The sequence below is a fragment of the Aphis gossypii genome, chromosome 1, assembly GCF_020184175.1.
Source record: "Aphis gossypii isolate Hap1 chromosome 1, ASM2018417v2, whole genome shotgun sequence".
NCBI lineage: Eukaryota > Metazoa > Arthropoda > Insecta > Hemiptera > Aphididae > Aphis > Aphis gossypii.
The window spans coordinates 31,112,840-31,133,491 of record NC_065530.1 but is presented as its reverse complement, the minus strand read 5'-3'; the positions used below and the strand labels follow the sequence as shown (position 1 = coordinate 31,133,491).

Here is a 20,652-nt window from a genome sequence, read left to right as displayed (position 1 = left end):
TTATTATTATTATTGTTATAGTTTTTACAGTACCAGAAATGATAAAATTTTCTATTATATTTCTATTATTATACATGTAACTGTGAATTTAAATTTCATTTCATTTCCACGACACGGACATTTCGGTAAAAATTATTTAGGGAGCTCGTGTGTGATACAGTCACGATGGTTTATACTTATAATATGCTACTGTACTGAGTACATTTATTTTGACCCTTGCTCCGCTACAGTTATTATGGTTTTCGCATTATACACTGTATTAAAAATTTCAATGACGTATATATATATATATATATATAAACGTAACTCTTTTATATATACATATATGTATGTATATATATATATATCTGTCGGTGAAATAAATAATAATAATAATAATTATATTATGTATAAAAAAAAAAACTAAAGTAAAAAAATGTGGAGGGATGTAGTAGAAGGCTCAAGGGTTAAAGTTAAATAACTCTTAGAATGCGGCTGTGACGTGGTGTAGAGTAGAAGGGAGCCCACAGTCATTACCCGTTGTTCCATTAGTATAGTTTTTCCCCGATTTACTTTATCGTATTTCATGTCATGCTCGGAGAGTCGTAATATTCAAAATTATACGCATATAACAATATATATATACACAAAAATACATATTGCATACAATATATACGTTCACCTCCATTCCGTTATAATGAACCCCTACGTTTCCGTCCAACCATCCACCGTCGCCTTCTCCTTCACCCACAGAGGTACCCTGCTCACCACTTTCCGCCGATCGTCCCGCTACCCCCACCCCACACCACTGGCGGAAAATATTATAAGGCTTTCGTTTTCCGAAGTTACGCACGTTTATTTGTTATTGTTATTGCCGGGGATTTTGAAACATGAATTATTATTTATATACACGCGGAGACTGCAGCAGAACGCGTGCAAGTTTCCTGGGGCTTATTAAAACGTCCATATCATTAGCTTTTACAAACGTCACATTCCGCGCGAGCACAAGCCGGCTGCGCTCCGAAAGTTTAGCGTGCGGCAAAAATATTAATTGAATAAAACGGTCCGCTGCCGTCACTCCCGCAGATGCCCGCGATGTTAATAACAATCATAATCATAATATATGCGAATAATATGCTATACACTTATACTGTGTAAAATATTCTCTACACAAATATTGAAATAAGTGTCTATTATCATGATGATAATCATCGTCATCGTCGTCATCATCATAATCACCATCGTAGCTGTTGTTCTTTATAGTAAACTCTAATAGCTATAAATATATATATATATATATTATTGTTATTATTATAACTAATAACTACTTTATACTTTCTACCGTCGAACTCAGTGCAGCTGAGAAAGTAAAATTATTATTCGACAACGAGCTATAAAATTAGACAGATATAAGTGCGCGTAATATAATATATATGTATATATAATATATCTAACAATGGGTCGTTCGTGAGCGATTACGTATAAGAACGCTGCTGTCGCTTGGATTAATAATACGTGCTTACCGTTCCTGGATAATATATTTTGGAAGATGAGGTTTTACTTTTTGGTATATTTTATCGGTTAAACGGATGCCATTATATTGCATCATAAAATATACAGATTAGATTAATTAACTCTATTATACGGGTATTAGTCACAATATATAGTACTAGCGGTGCACCGTAGTCAAAAATGGTTATTACTTTAAGTTGAGCATTTAATTAATAAATTTAATGTTTGTATGTAGTATAAACATTAAAAACAATATAATAATATAATGGTTAAAATAATAAAAAAACCCCGGTTTTGTTAATCGCACAGACTTAAGTGATACATATTATAACTGAAGTATTTTATGGAACAATTATAAAACCATTTATTAATCATAAAAGTTATACTTTGTTATTTCCATATAGTGTTCTACCGCTATACAATACAGTTCGTAAGACGCTTCCGGATAGTCCGATATAAGACTTATCGATTTTATAATAGTATTATTGTGTTTACCTTTTCCGTAACCTATATCCATTTTATAGTTGTCCTCTCCGCGTACACCGTCCACCAAACGTCCGAGACCTCCTTGAATTTTGTCGCCATGCACCACGCCGTCGTACGAAAGGTCCGCCACGTCCGTATTATCACTCGTAGGTCCGTCCAACGGGATCGTGTAGCTGATTATTCCGTCTACAATAATAGATTAAATTATTATACTACGTAATTATAGTATAAAATTTTTTGACTTAGATATTTTTTTATATTTTATACACAAAGATAATAACTTCCAAACCACACGAAGATATATGTATTTATGCACCAGACTCGTGTCACGTACGCTAAAAAAGGTCCCGACTCTTCAGTGAAAAGGTGGTTCAAAGATATAATAATATGCACACGACGGGTTTGGAATTTCTACGGTAGCTAACACCTTCCTAAATAATAATATACAGCAGTTAACGGAGGGAAACTCGGCGTGTCCGTGAGTGATGGACACTCTGAACGTTTGTACGAAAATAATATATTGTATTGGCGTGCGTGTTTAACTATCTTTAACCATGTACATTCACACACCCACACAATGTGTAACATAGGTTGTTCATTTATTAAAAACGAAACTCGAAAAACTACCAGGACAATGGGAAAATTTCACGTGAAAAGTTTTTGGTAAAAGGTTTAGGACCACGACGGTGACAGTATTTTTTTTGGAAAAACAAACTAATACGAAGTAGGTATTTAATTACATAAAAAAATCGACTCTGCATCCCGGAATACCAATTAACACGTATTGTCAAAATGATTTAGTACCCAAAACTCAAACACGCGTCCATCATTACGTCCGAATGGCAAAATAATACTATACAAATATATATTATGTACCTACGTATGGTGTAATATGCATGTCAGCGGGAAAAAGGTCACGAGGCTGCGTGACGGGACCGCGAAAGAGAACATTCCACAACGTTGTCCGGTTACATAATGATCGTTACAGCAGATTGTTGTGGTTGTGTTGAGGGGGAGGGTAGAGGTGTTACGTTTTTGATGAGTATTTTTTTACCGAGAGGAAATACACACACAAACTCAATACTGTATGTTATTATATATTATATATTGCAGGTCCGCCTGGTACGAGAAAACGTTTATTTTTCTAAAATTTCGTGACGGGCGCAATATGTATATATATTATATATATGCAATATACATAACTTTAAATTGTACATAGCACGAACATACAGTATTTTGTGTTTACGGTGATATTGGCCTTAACACGTTTCTAAATTTAAAATTTAACATCCGTCACATTTCGCTGAATGCTTTTGAGTGAATTAAATTTTTAATAAACATAAAATTATAATTTTATCTAATTTTTATTAATATTTGTCCATTCACTTTGATAACATCGTAATAAGATTATTAAATATTAATGCATTTGTAGGGTATAAAATATATTCCGGAGTATAAAAATATGTTATAAATATATTATTTAATTAAGCCCTGAGATAATTGTTAATGGTTTTTATTAGTTATTATAATGTCAGGTATTTGATGTTATTTATTGTATTCGTTTTGTAAAGCAGCACGGGTTTGGTCTATGAACAGTTTTCGTGTATTTTTCCGGAAAGCAGTTCCTAACCCGTGGGACGTGGGTTACATAAATAAAAATTGTACGGAAGTATATTATTTTAATATACTATGTACATGTAAATATGGGTCCTTAAAGGTATAAAGCATATATTAATATATTATGTTATATAACATTGGCTTATCGACCGTCATTTCTAACCCTAACCGACGGCAAAAACACGCACGACTCTTTCGATGGTAGATGGAATATGTATTGTATATACGAACCCATTTCGTGGTAACGACGGTATGTACCAGAATGATGGTGCAAATGACCGGTGTGGGAAAGTCGCTGTGCGTGCCATTTTAGAGAGGGAACGATGGGATTAGTGGATGATTGGACTTTCAGAGGGTGGAAAGCAGGACGTCCATTTCGGGGTGTATGTTGTACGCGACCGAGAAAGTACTGAGAAACGGCGACAACACCTACGCCGCTGGTCAGTTTGTAGATGTGTATTATAATATATTAAATTCTTCAAAGCCATCGTATTTATATATATATATATATAAAACCCAAACTCCAAGGCACGTCATAATATACGTCGCCGAAAACATAATTTTGGTGTGGTTTTGCTGTTTCGAATTTTCCCTGACCTCGCACAGCAGCCATCACACTGTGTGTACTGTATAGAAAGGTTTAGTCAAATTATATATCGTACCTGTATTCTAGAAATGCTCTGCAGTGGAAGCAACGAGCACTTTTTCAGTGTCTGTTGGAAATCTTATAATATTTTAAATAACACAGGACCACACGGTACCCAGCACAATCACCGCCTCTACAACATCTTTACTGGGTTAGTTTTACTATACGCCAAAAGGACCAGCGGGACCAGGTTTCACGCCCCCCACATTTGCTAGATTAAATTTTTCACAATTTCTAATATATATAATCTGTGCGTTCATACATATAATATTATTATGTATTCGTGAAAAGAAATTTATTTTGAGCTATAATCTCGACGTAGACCCCACGTGGTTATGCAATAGACCTGGCTGTAATAAATTTGAGTAAGTACAAACATTTGACGATTACGTGAGTTAAACACATATTAACATATCTGTAGTAAGCACCATATACGTTTACGTAGGTATAGTTATAACTTACTATTAATAACTATCTTTGAGCATAATATTTTAATATTTTAACGGAACTTAGGTATACTCGTTAGAGATCCATATACCTATCTACGTAGTATTTCAAACAGTTATTTTACTGGTTCCATTATTGTTCTATTATTGATTGTACCGTCTGGACTCTGGAAACTTCGTTTAAACAATACGCGAATATGTGGCCGATATGACTTAAGGAAACTTGCTACAAAAATTATTCAAATGAAATGTCTGAGAAAACACATTCGTGGCTAAGTCTTAGTGTATTATTAAAACATATTATCGAAAAAATTAAAAAACCCACCGTTATGCTAATGTTTTTTTTTATGATTGACTAAAATTTACCCGGATTATAAGAGTTCTAAATAAATATAAATTATTGTAGGTATCTATTTAATTTTGATAAAATGTATATAACAACCTATTTGTAGGTATATCTTAATAAACCATTCCATAAGTTAAGACATACATGTATTTACATACATTTATAGAATAAAGTTTTCATTGAAAATATTATGGTCTAGTAAATATATTGAATAATATACCACGATACCAATTATTGGTAGAAAGATTAACGAATAATATAGATAACTAAACATGATATTATAGATAACCAGGAACACTAATTATTTAAACAATAAGTTTATCACAATAAAATACATATTTTATAAATTGCCGACTAATTGACTTTTATTGAAGTTAATCGAAGCTTACCATCGAATACTCGAGACTAGTCACAATATATAATATGTATATAAGTTTGTACATTAATTTAAGGATTGTGGTACAAAAAATATAGTAGTAACATTAATTTTTCTTCTATTTAATAAATGTTTTCTATCCATTTTGGAAACAAATTTCTTTATATGTTCTTATTTCTTATATATTCATATTTCTTTTATTTATTATTATTTATATTATCTATGTTTCTATCGTTTAGTTTCTAAGATACAATAGGTGTAAAGAGTTAGGGACTTCCTTCACTATAAACCGATTATTATCACGAATAACGCACAATATACATACAAAGTATACGTTAAGTTGTTTTTATCTACTTCTAAGTTTTCTGAGAACTACCGTTGTTATCTCAAGCTAAGTTTTCCAAGCAAAATAGGTGAGCACATATTTTGACGTCTTAAAAACCTGCCAAGAGATTATCCATTTATCGGAGAAACTGTTTTGATTGTGATTCAAACTTGTGTGTCTTTGACGAAGTTTGCCCCAGTAAAATATCCTAAACACTCGAAACCAGAAACAAGTCAACTTAAAGCGACAAAGGTTCAGATGTAGTGCTTAAGGGTATTTGTTATAAGACTAATCGTATCATCTATTTAATAATAATTTCGTGATCTAATTTTATATTATTTACAAGTATTCTATTATGTTTTCCTTGTAGATTATTTTAAAAACATAATTTCTAATAAAAAAGTACATGTTCTAAATTTTGTAAATATCCATTAAAATTTTTTTGATTATTTTTCAAATCTTTTAATCCTCGTTTAAACTATTAGTTACTAATTATTTAAATTTAAAAAACCGAGTGAAAATCTTATGTTCTTTTTACGTTATGTTTTCCAAGTACACTATACGGGACAGTCTTTACTGGATTAAATTATTATTTATTTATTATAATATATGTAAATTAAGTTAGATACAATACTTTATTAAATAGTATAAATTAAACCGACAAATCTGAGAATTTCGTATTAAATCCACAATGGATACCTATGTAGGATTTACTTATTTTGAAGTGATTATACAATTCAATTTAAAAAGTAGGAGTAGATCGTAGGATATTAGCCGATATGATAAAACTTTCCTGCATAATGTAGACATAAATTAGTTTTTTAATGTAGAATGATATTCTGAAACTAAGATTTAAAATTATTTGGCTAAAAATAATAGCATAATTAAGTTTTTGAAACAAGCTCTATGATTAATCTGATATTTTTTATTACCGTTTTAAAATGTCAAGCTCACCATATTGTATAATAATAATTAATTAACCATATTAGTCCTACTAAACTAGTCCTTAAACTTTAGATTTCAAAAAATAAATAATTTTGTATTTATGTAAAAAATGTACTTAAATAGCATATGTCAAACATTCGATTTATAATTTGTTTAAATAATAACAAAAATAAAATTTACATCTTACCACTTCTTATTATTATTATTATGATTATTTTATAATATGTAGAAGGTTATGTGCAATTTTAGCGTTTGGTGATATAGTATTATAGTATTCACGTATATTATATATATATATAATCAATAACTAAACTAGTTTATACCTAATCAAATATTAAAACGAGATAAAACTTTTTCACACGTTCTAGTTAAATATTTTAACTTTAGATTTATGGCATATGGTCATTACTATTAACATACAGAGCTACGCAGTAAATAATTTATTAAAATCTATTTAAAATTTAATATGCCCGAATGATTTTATAATCATTAATAATATATTATTTCGTGAAATTTATGTAGTCTTTTCAGCAAAGTTACGACGTTTAACTTTAAACTTATATTCCTTTATATTTTTCTTTAATTTTAAACAATATCATTCACTAACGGTGTGGCTTTATAATTAAACTGTCAGAAACTTAAGCCCAATAGCTTCACTGAATGGAAAATCGAACATAACCTCTTAACTTCCAGTTTTAATGATAATGGTAGAAAAAATTTAATTTTCAAATGTCAATCAATATGCGTTTAATTTCCGAGTCATCCAGATAGAAAAAGTTAAAAAATATATATATAGTTTAATAATATATAAGTTTTGAATGAAACGAAACAGGAATTTGTAAAGGTTTAATATAAATTCTTTAAGTACCTTCTGAAAATAAAAATAATAATAATAAAAATTACAAATAAAGAAAAATGTCAATTCAAAAGTTTTGATATTATTATATAAATATTTTTGGCGTCTTCATAAGATAATGGTTAGATCCCAACAGTTTACTAAAGGTCAGTAACAAACAACAAAATACTAATGGTATTTTTTCAATTTTTAATTATCGAGTCAATCTTCTTTTTTTTACTCACCACTTTATTTATATATGTATTTGTGCAAGCCTACTGAATTATTAAAATTTACAATTCCATTAGGTTCATATTTTTACTGAATTGAAGATTCTTAAATATTTAATACATTCAATTCGAAACAAATGTACAGTAATATATTTTATTCTTCTACTTACAACCATGACGTTAAAAAATGGCAAATGTTTATTTAATACATACCTATCTTTAATCTTATCTATATTTATTTTGACGAATATTCAATCATTTTGAATTGTCAATTCCATGTACGAAGCAATGTAATTTTCTTTTGGCCATTTGTTTGTTGCCATCGTATTTTTAAATTAAATTTTAATATTGATAAATAACTAAAAATACCAATATATCTAACCTTCTCGAACATAATATTATATTCTTATATTTTCAACAGATTTAATGAGTTTATTTCAATGCAACTTTTTTAATAACATTTGCAGCACGAAGTTTGTTAAATAGTTTTTCTTTTCTTTTAAATGATCAAACATCATGTGGAAAATACGTTTCAGAATATTTTATTTTTTTGTAATATTATAATAACAATATGATAATATAATATTTATATAATCATAGTTTCAAGATAAATTTAATATTTATATTAAAATCGTAGATACTTAAGTATGTAACGTTTAAGATTCATGTGTGATATTAATATTAAACGTTCTTGGATTATAAACACAAATGACTTTGATTAAACACGCACAGTTTTTACTATTGCTAAAGGTCAATAAGTCGGTCATAGTATGGGTATTGTAACAGTAACAATAGAGTTTGCTTTAAGAGGCTCATAACACGGTCGTGAACCAGAAACACGGACGTTTTATATTAAGTTACCCGACAAAACCAATTTGTGTTCATCGACGAAACGGACAAGCTTAAGTCAATTATTCACTTTATTATTACCGTCTCCGGCAAATACGACCACGGTCAAAATGTCCGACGATCACCTAAATTTCCCACATAGTTTATTAATTAGCCAATCGATTAATTAGAGGGCTTTCTCCGTCAAGGACTTCAGTTATCGAATTACGCCGTCTGAATGATGTAATTATTTCCGTCATTATATGTATGCTCTTGCTAATAAGATAATATTTTTAAGTGACCTGTCAAGTTGTTGTAATAGATGTACATTTTTGCATAGTTGATTTCAAATCGCTTCCTTCGGATGACACTCATGGGTTTATTTAGATAATACTTTTACATGTGGGTATTTCAAAATACTATTATACAGATGTATTCGTTACATTTATGTACAGTAGATATTAGTGCACGGAATAGTATTGGATTGGCTTTAACAATTAATTATATTTACTCAAAATGTGATCGTGTTATTTGTTTAAAAAGTGAAATATTAATAAATTACGTGCGGATAAACGATTTCAAATTGTTCATATCTGCGTCGGTCATTAAATAGAAACACGAAACACTTTTATCGCTAATTTCCTGCTAGTATTACAATTTAAATTGAAAACTTCTGTCTCATTCTTTCTCTATTGATTATGGCTACCATTGTTGCCAATTAATTAAAAGCAAAAAAATGTATATAATATATATACCATACACCTATTATAATGGTTTTTATATATACAAACCGTTAGTCGCCTAAAAGTTTGCATTCGTTGAAACAATAACACAGGATTGAAAAAATACGAAGAGAAAGAAAAAGAACCCGTCCACCGACAGGAAACTTTTCAATTACGTTTGCACGCAATGGCTAAGTTTTTCATCCTTTTTTTCTTCGACTTGCGATCATTCTTCTTCTTTTTATTATTGTTTATTCTGAACGATTAATATTGGTTTTGAAATTCGTCATCATAAAGTATATAGTATATTCGAGCTCATCACTATACACAATAATGTAAATAATATGCTGATTTAAGCGAAAAAAATTGTATTTCTTATGTAAAGATGTTATCGTAGACGTCTTTTTAATATAATTGAATATACATGGTGAGTTCTATCTGAATTTTATGGTTATACTTATTATTATGAAATTAAATTATTCGTTTAGCAATTTATTAAGAATGAACGTCAGTTTATACTACGATATTTGTTTAAAATACTAAAAAACAATATTTATAATATTATACTCGTATTATATTATTATGTTTACTTAATATAATATATTACTATTATCGTATTAATATTTTTTATTTACAAATTTCCATTTGTAATTTAATTTGAATAAAATCAATCAAAGTGGATAATTGTAATTACAATTTCTAAAACGTCTATCTAATATACATATAATTACAACATCATAGATTAACATATTGTTATTATGTGTAATCAAATTTCTTTACTCGAGGAATTTATTTGATTTAGGCGTTTCAGTGAGTTATTGTTAATAGAAGATTAAACATATGTACTTAAACGTTAATACATTTATAATTTCGCAAGTGGCTTGTGGGACTTAAGTAATTCAATATAAACTCACTGGTTACTCAACAAATTAAAACATAGTAAACATACGGATAGATTTTCACAACTTTTACCAAAACAATGAATAATAATGTATATTAAATTATTTTACTACTATAATAAATTGAAACAAGAAAAAAAAATTCCTTTTTATTGATGGGATAATATATTTTATTGTTTTCACCACTGAAACGGTTGGAGTAATAATAATAATAACATTTGTATAAAAAAAATAATAATTTTAAATAATTTTATATTTAAAAATGTATTATTTTTTCTTTTTATATCGATATCAATTATAACTGAATAATATATTTATTTGCATGTTCATTTATTTAATACGAAGTAGTATAATATAAACTGTATAATATCTAATACATATATAATTATTGAAGTTTTTGAATATTTAATAAATCTATTATAGACTGTATATTTTGTAAAATTATAATGTTTCAGAAAGGTATTTATTAAGGAAAAGTTATAGAAAATATCAAAAAGATGACGTCAAATAGTTAAAAATAAAAGTAGCATTTGTTTTATAAAAACGAAAAGATATAAATTAATAATATTAATAAAAAATAATAGGTAGTATAGTGTAGATTGATCCAAATGAAAAGTATTCTCATAAAATATGATATTTTAAGTGAATTATGATGTTTTTTTTTTATTTATCATTGGAATCCGGAGTCAATTAGCCGGATCATCGCAATTATTTTCAATATGTTTAATATTTGACCAACCGACCCTTTTCAACTTCCGATTAATATAAGCCAACACTGGTCTCATTATAATCCGTTAAGGATTTGGCTGTATCAGATATACGCACCAGGCGAAAGAGAAAAAAATTCTAACCCCAGGTAACTGTTAGGGGTCGAATACTGGTTATTATTTTGGCGTTTGCTGAAACTTTGGTACTCGGAGTAGTGTACACCGCATGGTGAAACGTGTCCAGCGTGATTAATCGAAATTCCGGTCGGTTGTTCGGTAGTAGAATATTGCGAACCGCGGTGTGTTTGCGAGGGAAAGGGTAGATGATGTTTGTTACGGGGTGAAAATGCGTGGCCGTCCATATTTCCCTATGTTTTTGTTCCGGTATGGTATGTATGTAATATACTCTATAGTATATACAATATACATACTGCTGCAGTGGCTATACAGACAGTCGGTTAGTCGAAAGAAGAATATTGCCGTCACGTACGGAAATCTCGTATCCATATATTGCATTAAGAGCCAATTTTTTCCCCCTCTTTGATATTGTTCTATGTTATAAATTCTAAAATGAATTATTGCCTTGCCGTTAAGAATCAACAAACTTAAATGAACATCCTGCCGGCTCTTGTCGCGAAGACGATCTTTGTCGAAACATTAACCAATAGTAATTGCAATAAATTCTTATTTTAAAACCAGTGCTTTTGAAATTTTGAATGTGCCATACGGACATGCACTTACACATACGCTTATATGGGGCGAATTTATTTTCGTTTTGTGTCGATGTCAATGATTCGATGTCGAGTAAGCACAACTATGATTATCTATATGACCGTGTACATATAATGTAAGAAGTCTTTAGTAACTAGAATAATACCATATTAAACACGGATACTTACTAACTACTATTGATATAATGTCTATGCATTGAGTTATTAAATAATAATTGGACGGTAGTTATACATATATATGTAATCGGATCGGTAAATAACGAGTCTTATACATGCTTGAGAAGCTCAGAGAAATTGAAAATAAGGGCAATACGCTTTAATCATTTATAGTTATATTGATAAGATGGACAGAGCAGTCGACGTACTATACGTATTTCTTCGATATATATTTATACTATGAAAGTGCAATAAAAAATAACACCAAGGAACGCAAATAGGGTTTTTGTTAAAACGAGTAAGCCTTTGGGGGTACAATTTCTTGTTAGCCACAACTATCAAAGGTGTCGGTAGTAAATGTAGCGGGAAAATAATATATTATTATATCAATAGCCTTTTGCGGACCAAAGAGCTTTTAGATCCGTACACATCGAAACACGTCTGTGAAAAATTCAACTGGGTTTTGGTAACGGCCAGTACGTTCTAGGGAAAAAAATTATTAGATACAATAAAAAAGGAGTGAAAAAACCTTTCACCTGTTATTTTCCAATTCCTATTTTCCATTTTGTATTTCTCTTTCAGCCACCGACACGTATCTATCGGTAAATATCAACAGAATAGAAGCTAAAATCTCGGAGACACGTGCGCCATCCATTTATATTATAGACAGTACAAACAATAACATTTTTGAGTTTTGATTCACCAAACAACGCTTTCTAAAGTACTTTTGTATTCTGCATATTATTGTTTGTATAAGTAAATCTTGCAAAATCAATACACGCCATGTTTTCTTTTTATTTTTTTCGTTCTTACACACAAATCCAATTCTAAACTTATGTTTTTAAATAATATTTCATGGAATATTGTAATGGGCTAGATTTGTATATTATATTTATTATATGAGTGTGTATGTAGAATTGTAGAGTGTATGTGCGTTTTATTTTTAGTTTTTTGATAAATACGCAAAACACCTTGAAATATGAAATATGATTAAATCGCTGTATTGAAATGTACCTATTTAACTAAAGAATACGACGTATTCTTCAAATATAGCACAGAGACCTGTAACAATATGGCTTAATATTAAATGCAATGGCTAAACTGTTTTTATTTAAAAAAAATAATAAGAAAATCGATTTGTATTTGTATGGAAAAAAATAACTGTTTATTAAGATGGCGCAATACTATAGCGATATTTAGGGTAGGTTGTATAAGAATCTATGTATATTGTAGTAAATATACAATAGCGATATATAAAGACTTATCATAAATGCATTATATGTATAGGAAAAAAGTAAGATTTAGTATAATAGCGAAATATACTAACTTTTCTTAATATTAACGACATAATTACATCGACCAAAACTCTTACATCGATAATTTTAAGTATGGAAAAAAATACTACTGTATCATTCGGTGTTATTTCACACTAAAATAATGACAAAATCAATTTTATTTTGTGGCGAAGAACGGATAAGTATTAAACTTTAATATTGTATTTGCACATGCTCCACACATATTATATATTCTATAATCGAGTGAAAATAAATGGATGTTCTTATAAATTTGATTACCGACAGATTTTATATAATTATTTCCGATATTTGAGTTTACATAGTTAACTAGTATCGTAAACAAACAGACTAAAATTTAACCAACTTACATGTTTTTATATACATATTTATGTGCGCATTAAATGGGTCATAAACTCATAAATAATAATTTTATTGATTTTCGTGCACGCGTGAGACCCCTCGAGTATTTATTTCAAACATTCCAATTATTTGGTTAATTATAATTTACATGTAGTTAATAATCGATTACAATTCTACATTTTAGTATACAGCTTAATAATACAATCAATTAATTGTTTTATAAGTTTTGTAGTGATTACAATATGGTTATAACGACGCACTCGTATTGCCGTATATTGGAAAAAAAAGATACACAATTCATATAATCCGAAGTCCGAACAAATATTATCAGCTATAAAATTGATTATACATTCAAGTATATAATTATCTGAAATTTACACACAAGGATTGTGTTCTTACGTGCGATTTTGAATAGCTCATAATATACCTACAGCTGAATGTAAAACAATTTGTTTAGATGTGTTAATTATATATGACATAAAATATTGAGTCTCCGGAGATCGTGTCAGGTAGCTGGGTGAGACAAATTAGCACGATTAAAAAATAATAAATAACGAGTAAATGTGTACAAAAATTCTGATGTGTCGTTTCAATGGATCACAACGGTCAAAAAAAAAAAAAAAAAACGAAAAAAAATCGTAAAATAGTACGCATACGTATACGGTTCAAGTCTGACGACTGACATTGTGTACTGAATTTATAATTTAAGTAGGTAATTTAATTTTACTCAATGCTATGCTATCACTTAATTCACTTACATCTTTGTGCACTAACGGGAGTTAGTCTTATACCCGTTAATTAGACCGCGCGTTTCAACAAGACGCCTCTATTTGTTTATTCTACGAGTCGCGCGAGGAAAAGTACATACACACACACACCCACAAGCTCACCCACACACATGAACACTGTACAGTGTCATATCTCTTTGACCTGGATCGTTTGAATCAACGACTTGGTTATATATTATAGAGTGACACGGCGGCGAACGTGGAGTAATTTGCGCGACGAACGTTTCGCACGCTCGAAAATGATTAAAACGTACATTGTACGTGTGTGTGCGTGTGCGCTTCACCGTTCGTCGACGCAGTTTCCGATATATTATATAGTGTCGAGTTAATTGTGTTTTTGAGAGCGGATTTTTAACGCCGAAAGTAATTATTATTATTATAAAATCACAAACAAGACGTATACCGCGATACCGGCCATCATCCGAAATTCGGCGCACGTACGAAGCTTGTCTATACACAGTGCAGTTTTTATTCGATACGATAATATTATCTACAATCATCTCCCGATTCGTGCGCGACAATCAACGTAAATAGCGTTTTTTTTTCCGTTTCTCGCAATCGACGATTTATCGCGAATCGACCAGAATCCGCATATCAATACGGTTATGATTAAATTAACTCGTAAGAATGATGATGATGATGATAATAGTAAATCGACAACAATATTATTATACATCAATACTCTGCGGCGTGTACGAGTGTACTGCATAACTACTTATGACGGAGTAGTTCACCGGGTTATATGAGGTTTTCTTATTAAATAATATATTTTATCCGACCGTTTTTCGGTTTTATACGCGAGAGCGTAATAACTTTAAGATTATATACTTATATACCAATACGCGCTTGTTCGTATATACATATGGATATAGACGACTCACTACGTATACTCCCTCGTGATTTTGATTTCTATGATATCGATTTGAATGTACGAAACGGTGCCCCTTTCTATATATACATATAAATGTACACAATATGTTGTTTGCACCGGCAAAGTCTCTCTCTCTCTCTCTCTCTATGTAAATAAATATATACAAACACACGACGAGATGTACTACTACACAGTCACTGTACTATTATTATATGACTGCGCCGTCGTTGATATAATAGAAGTCTACGATTATTACTTACGGTCGGACGGGCATCCTCTGATCTCTGCCCTCAGGCAAACGGTGCGACGGTGAACGCTGTACGGCAATATGCGTACTTGCGATGCGTAGACGGGCGGAAGCAGATGGTGCAAGACCACGGTCGAGGTATCCGTGTTGCCGGACATTATCTGAAATAAATCAAACGTACGGCATATAACCTTTAGCAATTTTCAATAGGTGCATTCGGTTTCCTATTCCAGAATGCGAATAATATAATACATACAGCAGACATAGTAAGTACGGCGCGTAAAATTATTTACGGTCAGAATGGGGGTTTTTTCCGAAGCGAAGTCAACGGCGCATATTATTATTATTATATCATCATTGGGAATCGAATAAAAAAAAAAACCCAAGTATAATAACACATCATATACACCATTATCATGCAGATAAACAAAATAAGTAGCTGGATCACGCACCGCATAATATTATTAAAAAATATATATTAGATAATATTGACAATGGCGGTAAATATCTATAATAACTTTCAAAAAAAAAAGTATTTTTAAAATATGCTACGACTAAAATAAATTAAGTTTTACATTATTATTTATACGATTTTTAAAATTTAATTTAATACATCTGATTATTTCTATAATATGAATAATATTAATAAAATATTAAAGAAAGTCCAAGCACTTTGCATTCATGACTGAAATTTGCGGTCTTTCCCTTGGGCATGCTATAAAACATCATCAGTATGACTCGAGTCGGATAATTCGTTAATTTTGGTTGGCAGAAAATTAAAATAAAGTCTTAAATGAGATTTTTTTTTAACTTTCAAAAGCAGAGATTTTACTCGTTAGTAGTCCAGACTCGATTTTTTATAATTTGCTTTTTATTAGAAATTTAAGATTTTATGATTTGCTCAGTAATAAAATAAAATTACACAAATGGATTATTTTGAATTGATACACGTTAGATTAAGCACTGTATATTGAAACATTTGTACAAAAATACAATAAGTGCTCAAAGTATTACTAGATAGTATAGTTTAAATTATTTTAATTAAAAATAAAATATATTTAAAGCAATAATGTTAAATATATAAGGCAAGGGTTTATGTATACCAATTATACTTGATAAAATGTAATTAATAATTAAATTGAAACCTAATCGTAAAATAAATTGTTTAAAATCAACTTTGCATTATTGGAACCTGAAATATAGGCCGAAGAGTATAAATGAATGAGACGAAGTCCATTCACTAGGCATATCTTCACTCTTCCAGAAAAAAAATATGCGATTTCAGATACTTTTCATCAAAAACCAATACTTATTTAATACATCATGCATAAATATCTAAGCATTCACATAGCAGATCGTTAATTCGATCATATCACACAAAAAGTATCTTCTATCACTTAATAATTGATTTCTCATTTTCATCTTACGCTTATCTCTAAAAATTTAAAACTATTTACGAAACTATTGATGTATAAATGTCATGGCAAAAGGCCCATTTAGACATATTAAGGCATCGAGGTTTGTATCCCATCTAAAGTCTCCAATAATAACCATATTTAGGATCGAAGTTTAAAGTGCTTCAGATCATTTCAAATGCACTATTAAATGTATATATTTTACAATGATTCCCTTCATTCGGATTTAAAAACACTTACTGTCATTGAACTAGGAAACTAGTTGATTAGTTACACTCTACTACAAGTGCTTAAATAACCGACTATCTCAAATTTAAGATAGAATAGTCACTCAACTCTCATCATTAATTATCTCAGAAAATAAAAAAAATAATAATAAACGATTTGTGTCATCAATGTACCCAATAATATCAATTGCATGCTTCAATGAATAAATCATAAATAAATGTTAAATGACAATGATTCTGCGTATAGTATCTATAGCTATTATATTATGTATATTGTAGGTCTCAAGTGCATCACTCGGGTATTTATCGGAATAAGGTAAAATTATTTAAAAAAATTGTACTCTACATGTTATGGAGAAGAATAGTTTTAATATATTATAACTGATTTTTTATTGTTATTTAGATTAGTGAACTATAATAATATTTATCATCAATACTATTTTAACTCAACATAAATTAGGGTTTAAAAATCAGTTAATATTCCATTGCAAGTTTGTGATTAAGTTATTTATCATGTTTATATTTTGAAATTGTTAACTTGTCATTGCGTATAAATTATATTATTAAATAATAAAAAAAAAATGATCTATATACATTAAAATAATTTGAATCAAGCTAATTTATTTTAAACGTTAAAGCTTGAAATCCTGAAAATGTTTGAAAATTGATAACTAAAAAATAATAATTCTTAACTTTTTAGCAATAAATATTTTTAAGAAATAGGTTATTGGTAATAAATTCAATTTCGGAATTTTGCAATTTCTACCAAAAATATTTATTTAAAATACGTTTTTTATAATGTGCACTTTTAGATCCCGGAGTTAAGTTAATTCAATTTTATTAATATGATTAAATAATTAATGTGAATTTAAAAAGCATTAGTATGCACATAACTCTCGAGTTGATTATTAACGCGCATAAACAATTTCACATGAACATGGTAAATTGGAATGTACAAGTATATATAGTGTAAATAATTGCTATTAAATGTATACACGTCGTCTTTGGGAATTCGACGAGGATTCCCAAAGTTTATGACAGGTGAAATTGTCTTCTCGTTTTATTTAGAATATCGCAGAGTATTATCGGTAATTGTAATTATTTTAAATCATGCTATATACTATATAAATAATAATAAGCACATCAAGTATCACTGCAGACATTTAATATAATTGTGTGGTTGAAACGTTATACGTCGTCGTGTCATTTCAGGTATACGGCAAGTGCGAGTAAGTGTATAAATAATTATGATATAAGTATGCACACAACAGTAAGTTGTTGAATTTAAAAAAAAAAAAGAATGCCACTGAACTACAACAAAACATATATATCTTGTAGGTATAGTTAAAGCAAGGCATACATCGATTTATAATAAAAACATTTTTGATTCCTCGACTTATGATTTCTATCAAACATAAAAAAGGTATGATCTTTTCGAAATAACCAATGAATATTGGTAAAAAAAAAAAAAATAATAATAATAATAGTTATTATACAGTCATTATGGTGAGTAACAATAAGTTTGATGTCTTGTTTATAAAAAAAAAAAGCCGTAACTTAATTTCGATGTAAAAAGAAATCACGACAGCGTTGGTACGTGAAAAACAATCGACCCTTTTCAATTTATAAAAGTCTAATATAATTATATACAACTCTGAAATAGCTATATATTGCCCTTATCATGCGCCGAACACAGTAGTTTGCATGATAACGGTAATATAATATGTATACGTTGTATTAGTTTATAATTTTGTTAAAATATTACTTTTTGACAGAAACGATCGTGACCCATTAAAAACCGTAAACTTTCGATCGATGTTGTTCTGGTTATCGAAAGTGTGTGGGAAAAAAGTTTGTTGCGGCGTAAAACGTACAAATTATCAGAGATTTGTCGTGGTAAGCCGAAGCCGTGGTCGCCCTCGCACACTTGTTACGCGCAAACCGATATTGACCTACTGAAACTTGTCGCCACTGATATATATATATATATAAATATATAACACACGCTCGCTCACACAGACAAAGGCGTGCGTGTGTATGAGAAAGGGTGGTCGCGACGCGGAACGGATGGTGACGGGGGATGATCAATTGAAACGTAAACGTCGCACTTTTATGCCCGCCGAGATCGCTGCAAAGTTTCCGGAATTACAAAAGTAGTGCCTTCCGGGTGTAATGTAATAGTCGCGCGTGCCACGCCACCGTTTCAATGTGAATTTATAAGACCATATATACGCACACACACTTAAACTTACAAAATATATGCGCACAAGTATATACGTCGCGCGAGTTTGCGTTTCCGGTCGTCCACGGGGGATGCTGGTGGGAGACCCGTGTCAGTGCGGGATATGGAAGACACTTCGCGATTTCCATATATATATATATAATATATATATGTATGTACGCGGGCAGACGGGTCGCCCGAGAGTGCTGGGCGATTTGTCTTTCGGGCCAACTTCTGCGTAATTGCTCGGATAAATCGGAAAGAACGACGGTTACGAGGCCAGATGAGGCCGGTGCGGGGCACCCGACCCAGGCTAGAATTCGAACTCTTCAATAAATTCCAAAACAAACTGGGTCGGTTGGCTAGCTTTGAGAGGCGGGGGTGCATTTCGAACTGAAACTAATATTATATATTATCTTTTTTTTTATCTCTCTCTCTTTTTATTTCCATATAGACATATAGTGTACGGTATGGACATAAATAAATATATTATAACTACGGTCTGATGTTTCTCTTTTTGACTCTTACAACGATCGATGGTGATTTTTTGTTTCAAAGTCTCATAAAAAAGTAATTTGGTTAAATGTACACATTCGTAAAAATGAACGATCAACGGACATCAGTTAGTATCAGTTAATGTGTAGTAGAACATTATTTTTAAAAATAACTCATAGTTTTTAAACACAATATATTTGAAAGTTTGACGTTACAAACATATAAGATTTAAAATTGTTAAATATTTAAATCGTAAATATATTTTTGAAACAAAAAATTAATTTTGAATTTATACAATACAATCCTGTACGAATTTAATCGAAAACACTAATTAAAACTGAAAAATCTATATTATAGCGTAAGAATGTAGGACAATATAACATATATAATATATATGTGTTAGTGAGATAAAATATTAAAGGCATTTATTATTTATCTTTATCTAAATAGTAGATCATCAACGTATTATCGATAATAGAATCAATTATTGTCATCTTAGGTATGTTTAAATAAAATAAGTTTTTTTTTTTTTTTATTAACTTCGACAACAATTGAATATAAGACGTGTGAATTTTTTTTTATTATCGTGGGTACGTCACTATAGGTTATTGTTCTTCGGGACACGTTTTGTTCGTATGTATGAAATGAACGGTCACCCATACGAAAGCTAGCAACACCGAACCGTCAAAATTTTTTGTTGAAATACATGATATAATGATAATACTGTATCAGTACTAAAGATATCGGGTAGTACGATTTTAATGTTATTTGACTTTTAAACAGTTCAATACATGTTACGTATATATCGTGTACGTTTATACTATTGGAAGTCACTAGAAAAGTTTATGTTTGTTTGAACAAGAATTACGGGTAAAAAGTTGACAGACAGTTTTTTAAATAGATTTATACCAAGCTTAGCGAGATGCGTAAAATGTACTTAACGAAAC

The 20,652-nt window shown here is 30.0% G+C and overlaps 1 protein-coding gene across 3 annotated transcripts in view; it reads right to left on the bottom strand.

Annotated features, from left to right (window-relative positions):
* The window catches only part of LOC114131515 (discoidin domain-containing receptor 2-like), a 158,075-nt gene that overhangs the window by 25,975 nt on the left and 111,448 nt on the right, over window positions 1–20,652 (bottom strand). For all 3 annotated transcript variants that reach the window (XM_027996750.2, XM_027996749.2, XM_027996751.2), the window contains 2 exons: window positions 15,361–15,508; window positions 1,987–2,163 (listed from right to left, as the gene is read on the bottom strand). In XM_027996750.2, the coding sequence (XP_027852551.2) occupies window positions 1,987–2,163; window positions 15,361–15,508 (325 nt within the window). The remainder of the gene's footprint in view (window positions 1–1,986; window positions 2,164–15,360; window positions 15,509–20,652) is intronic.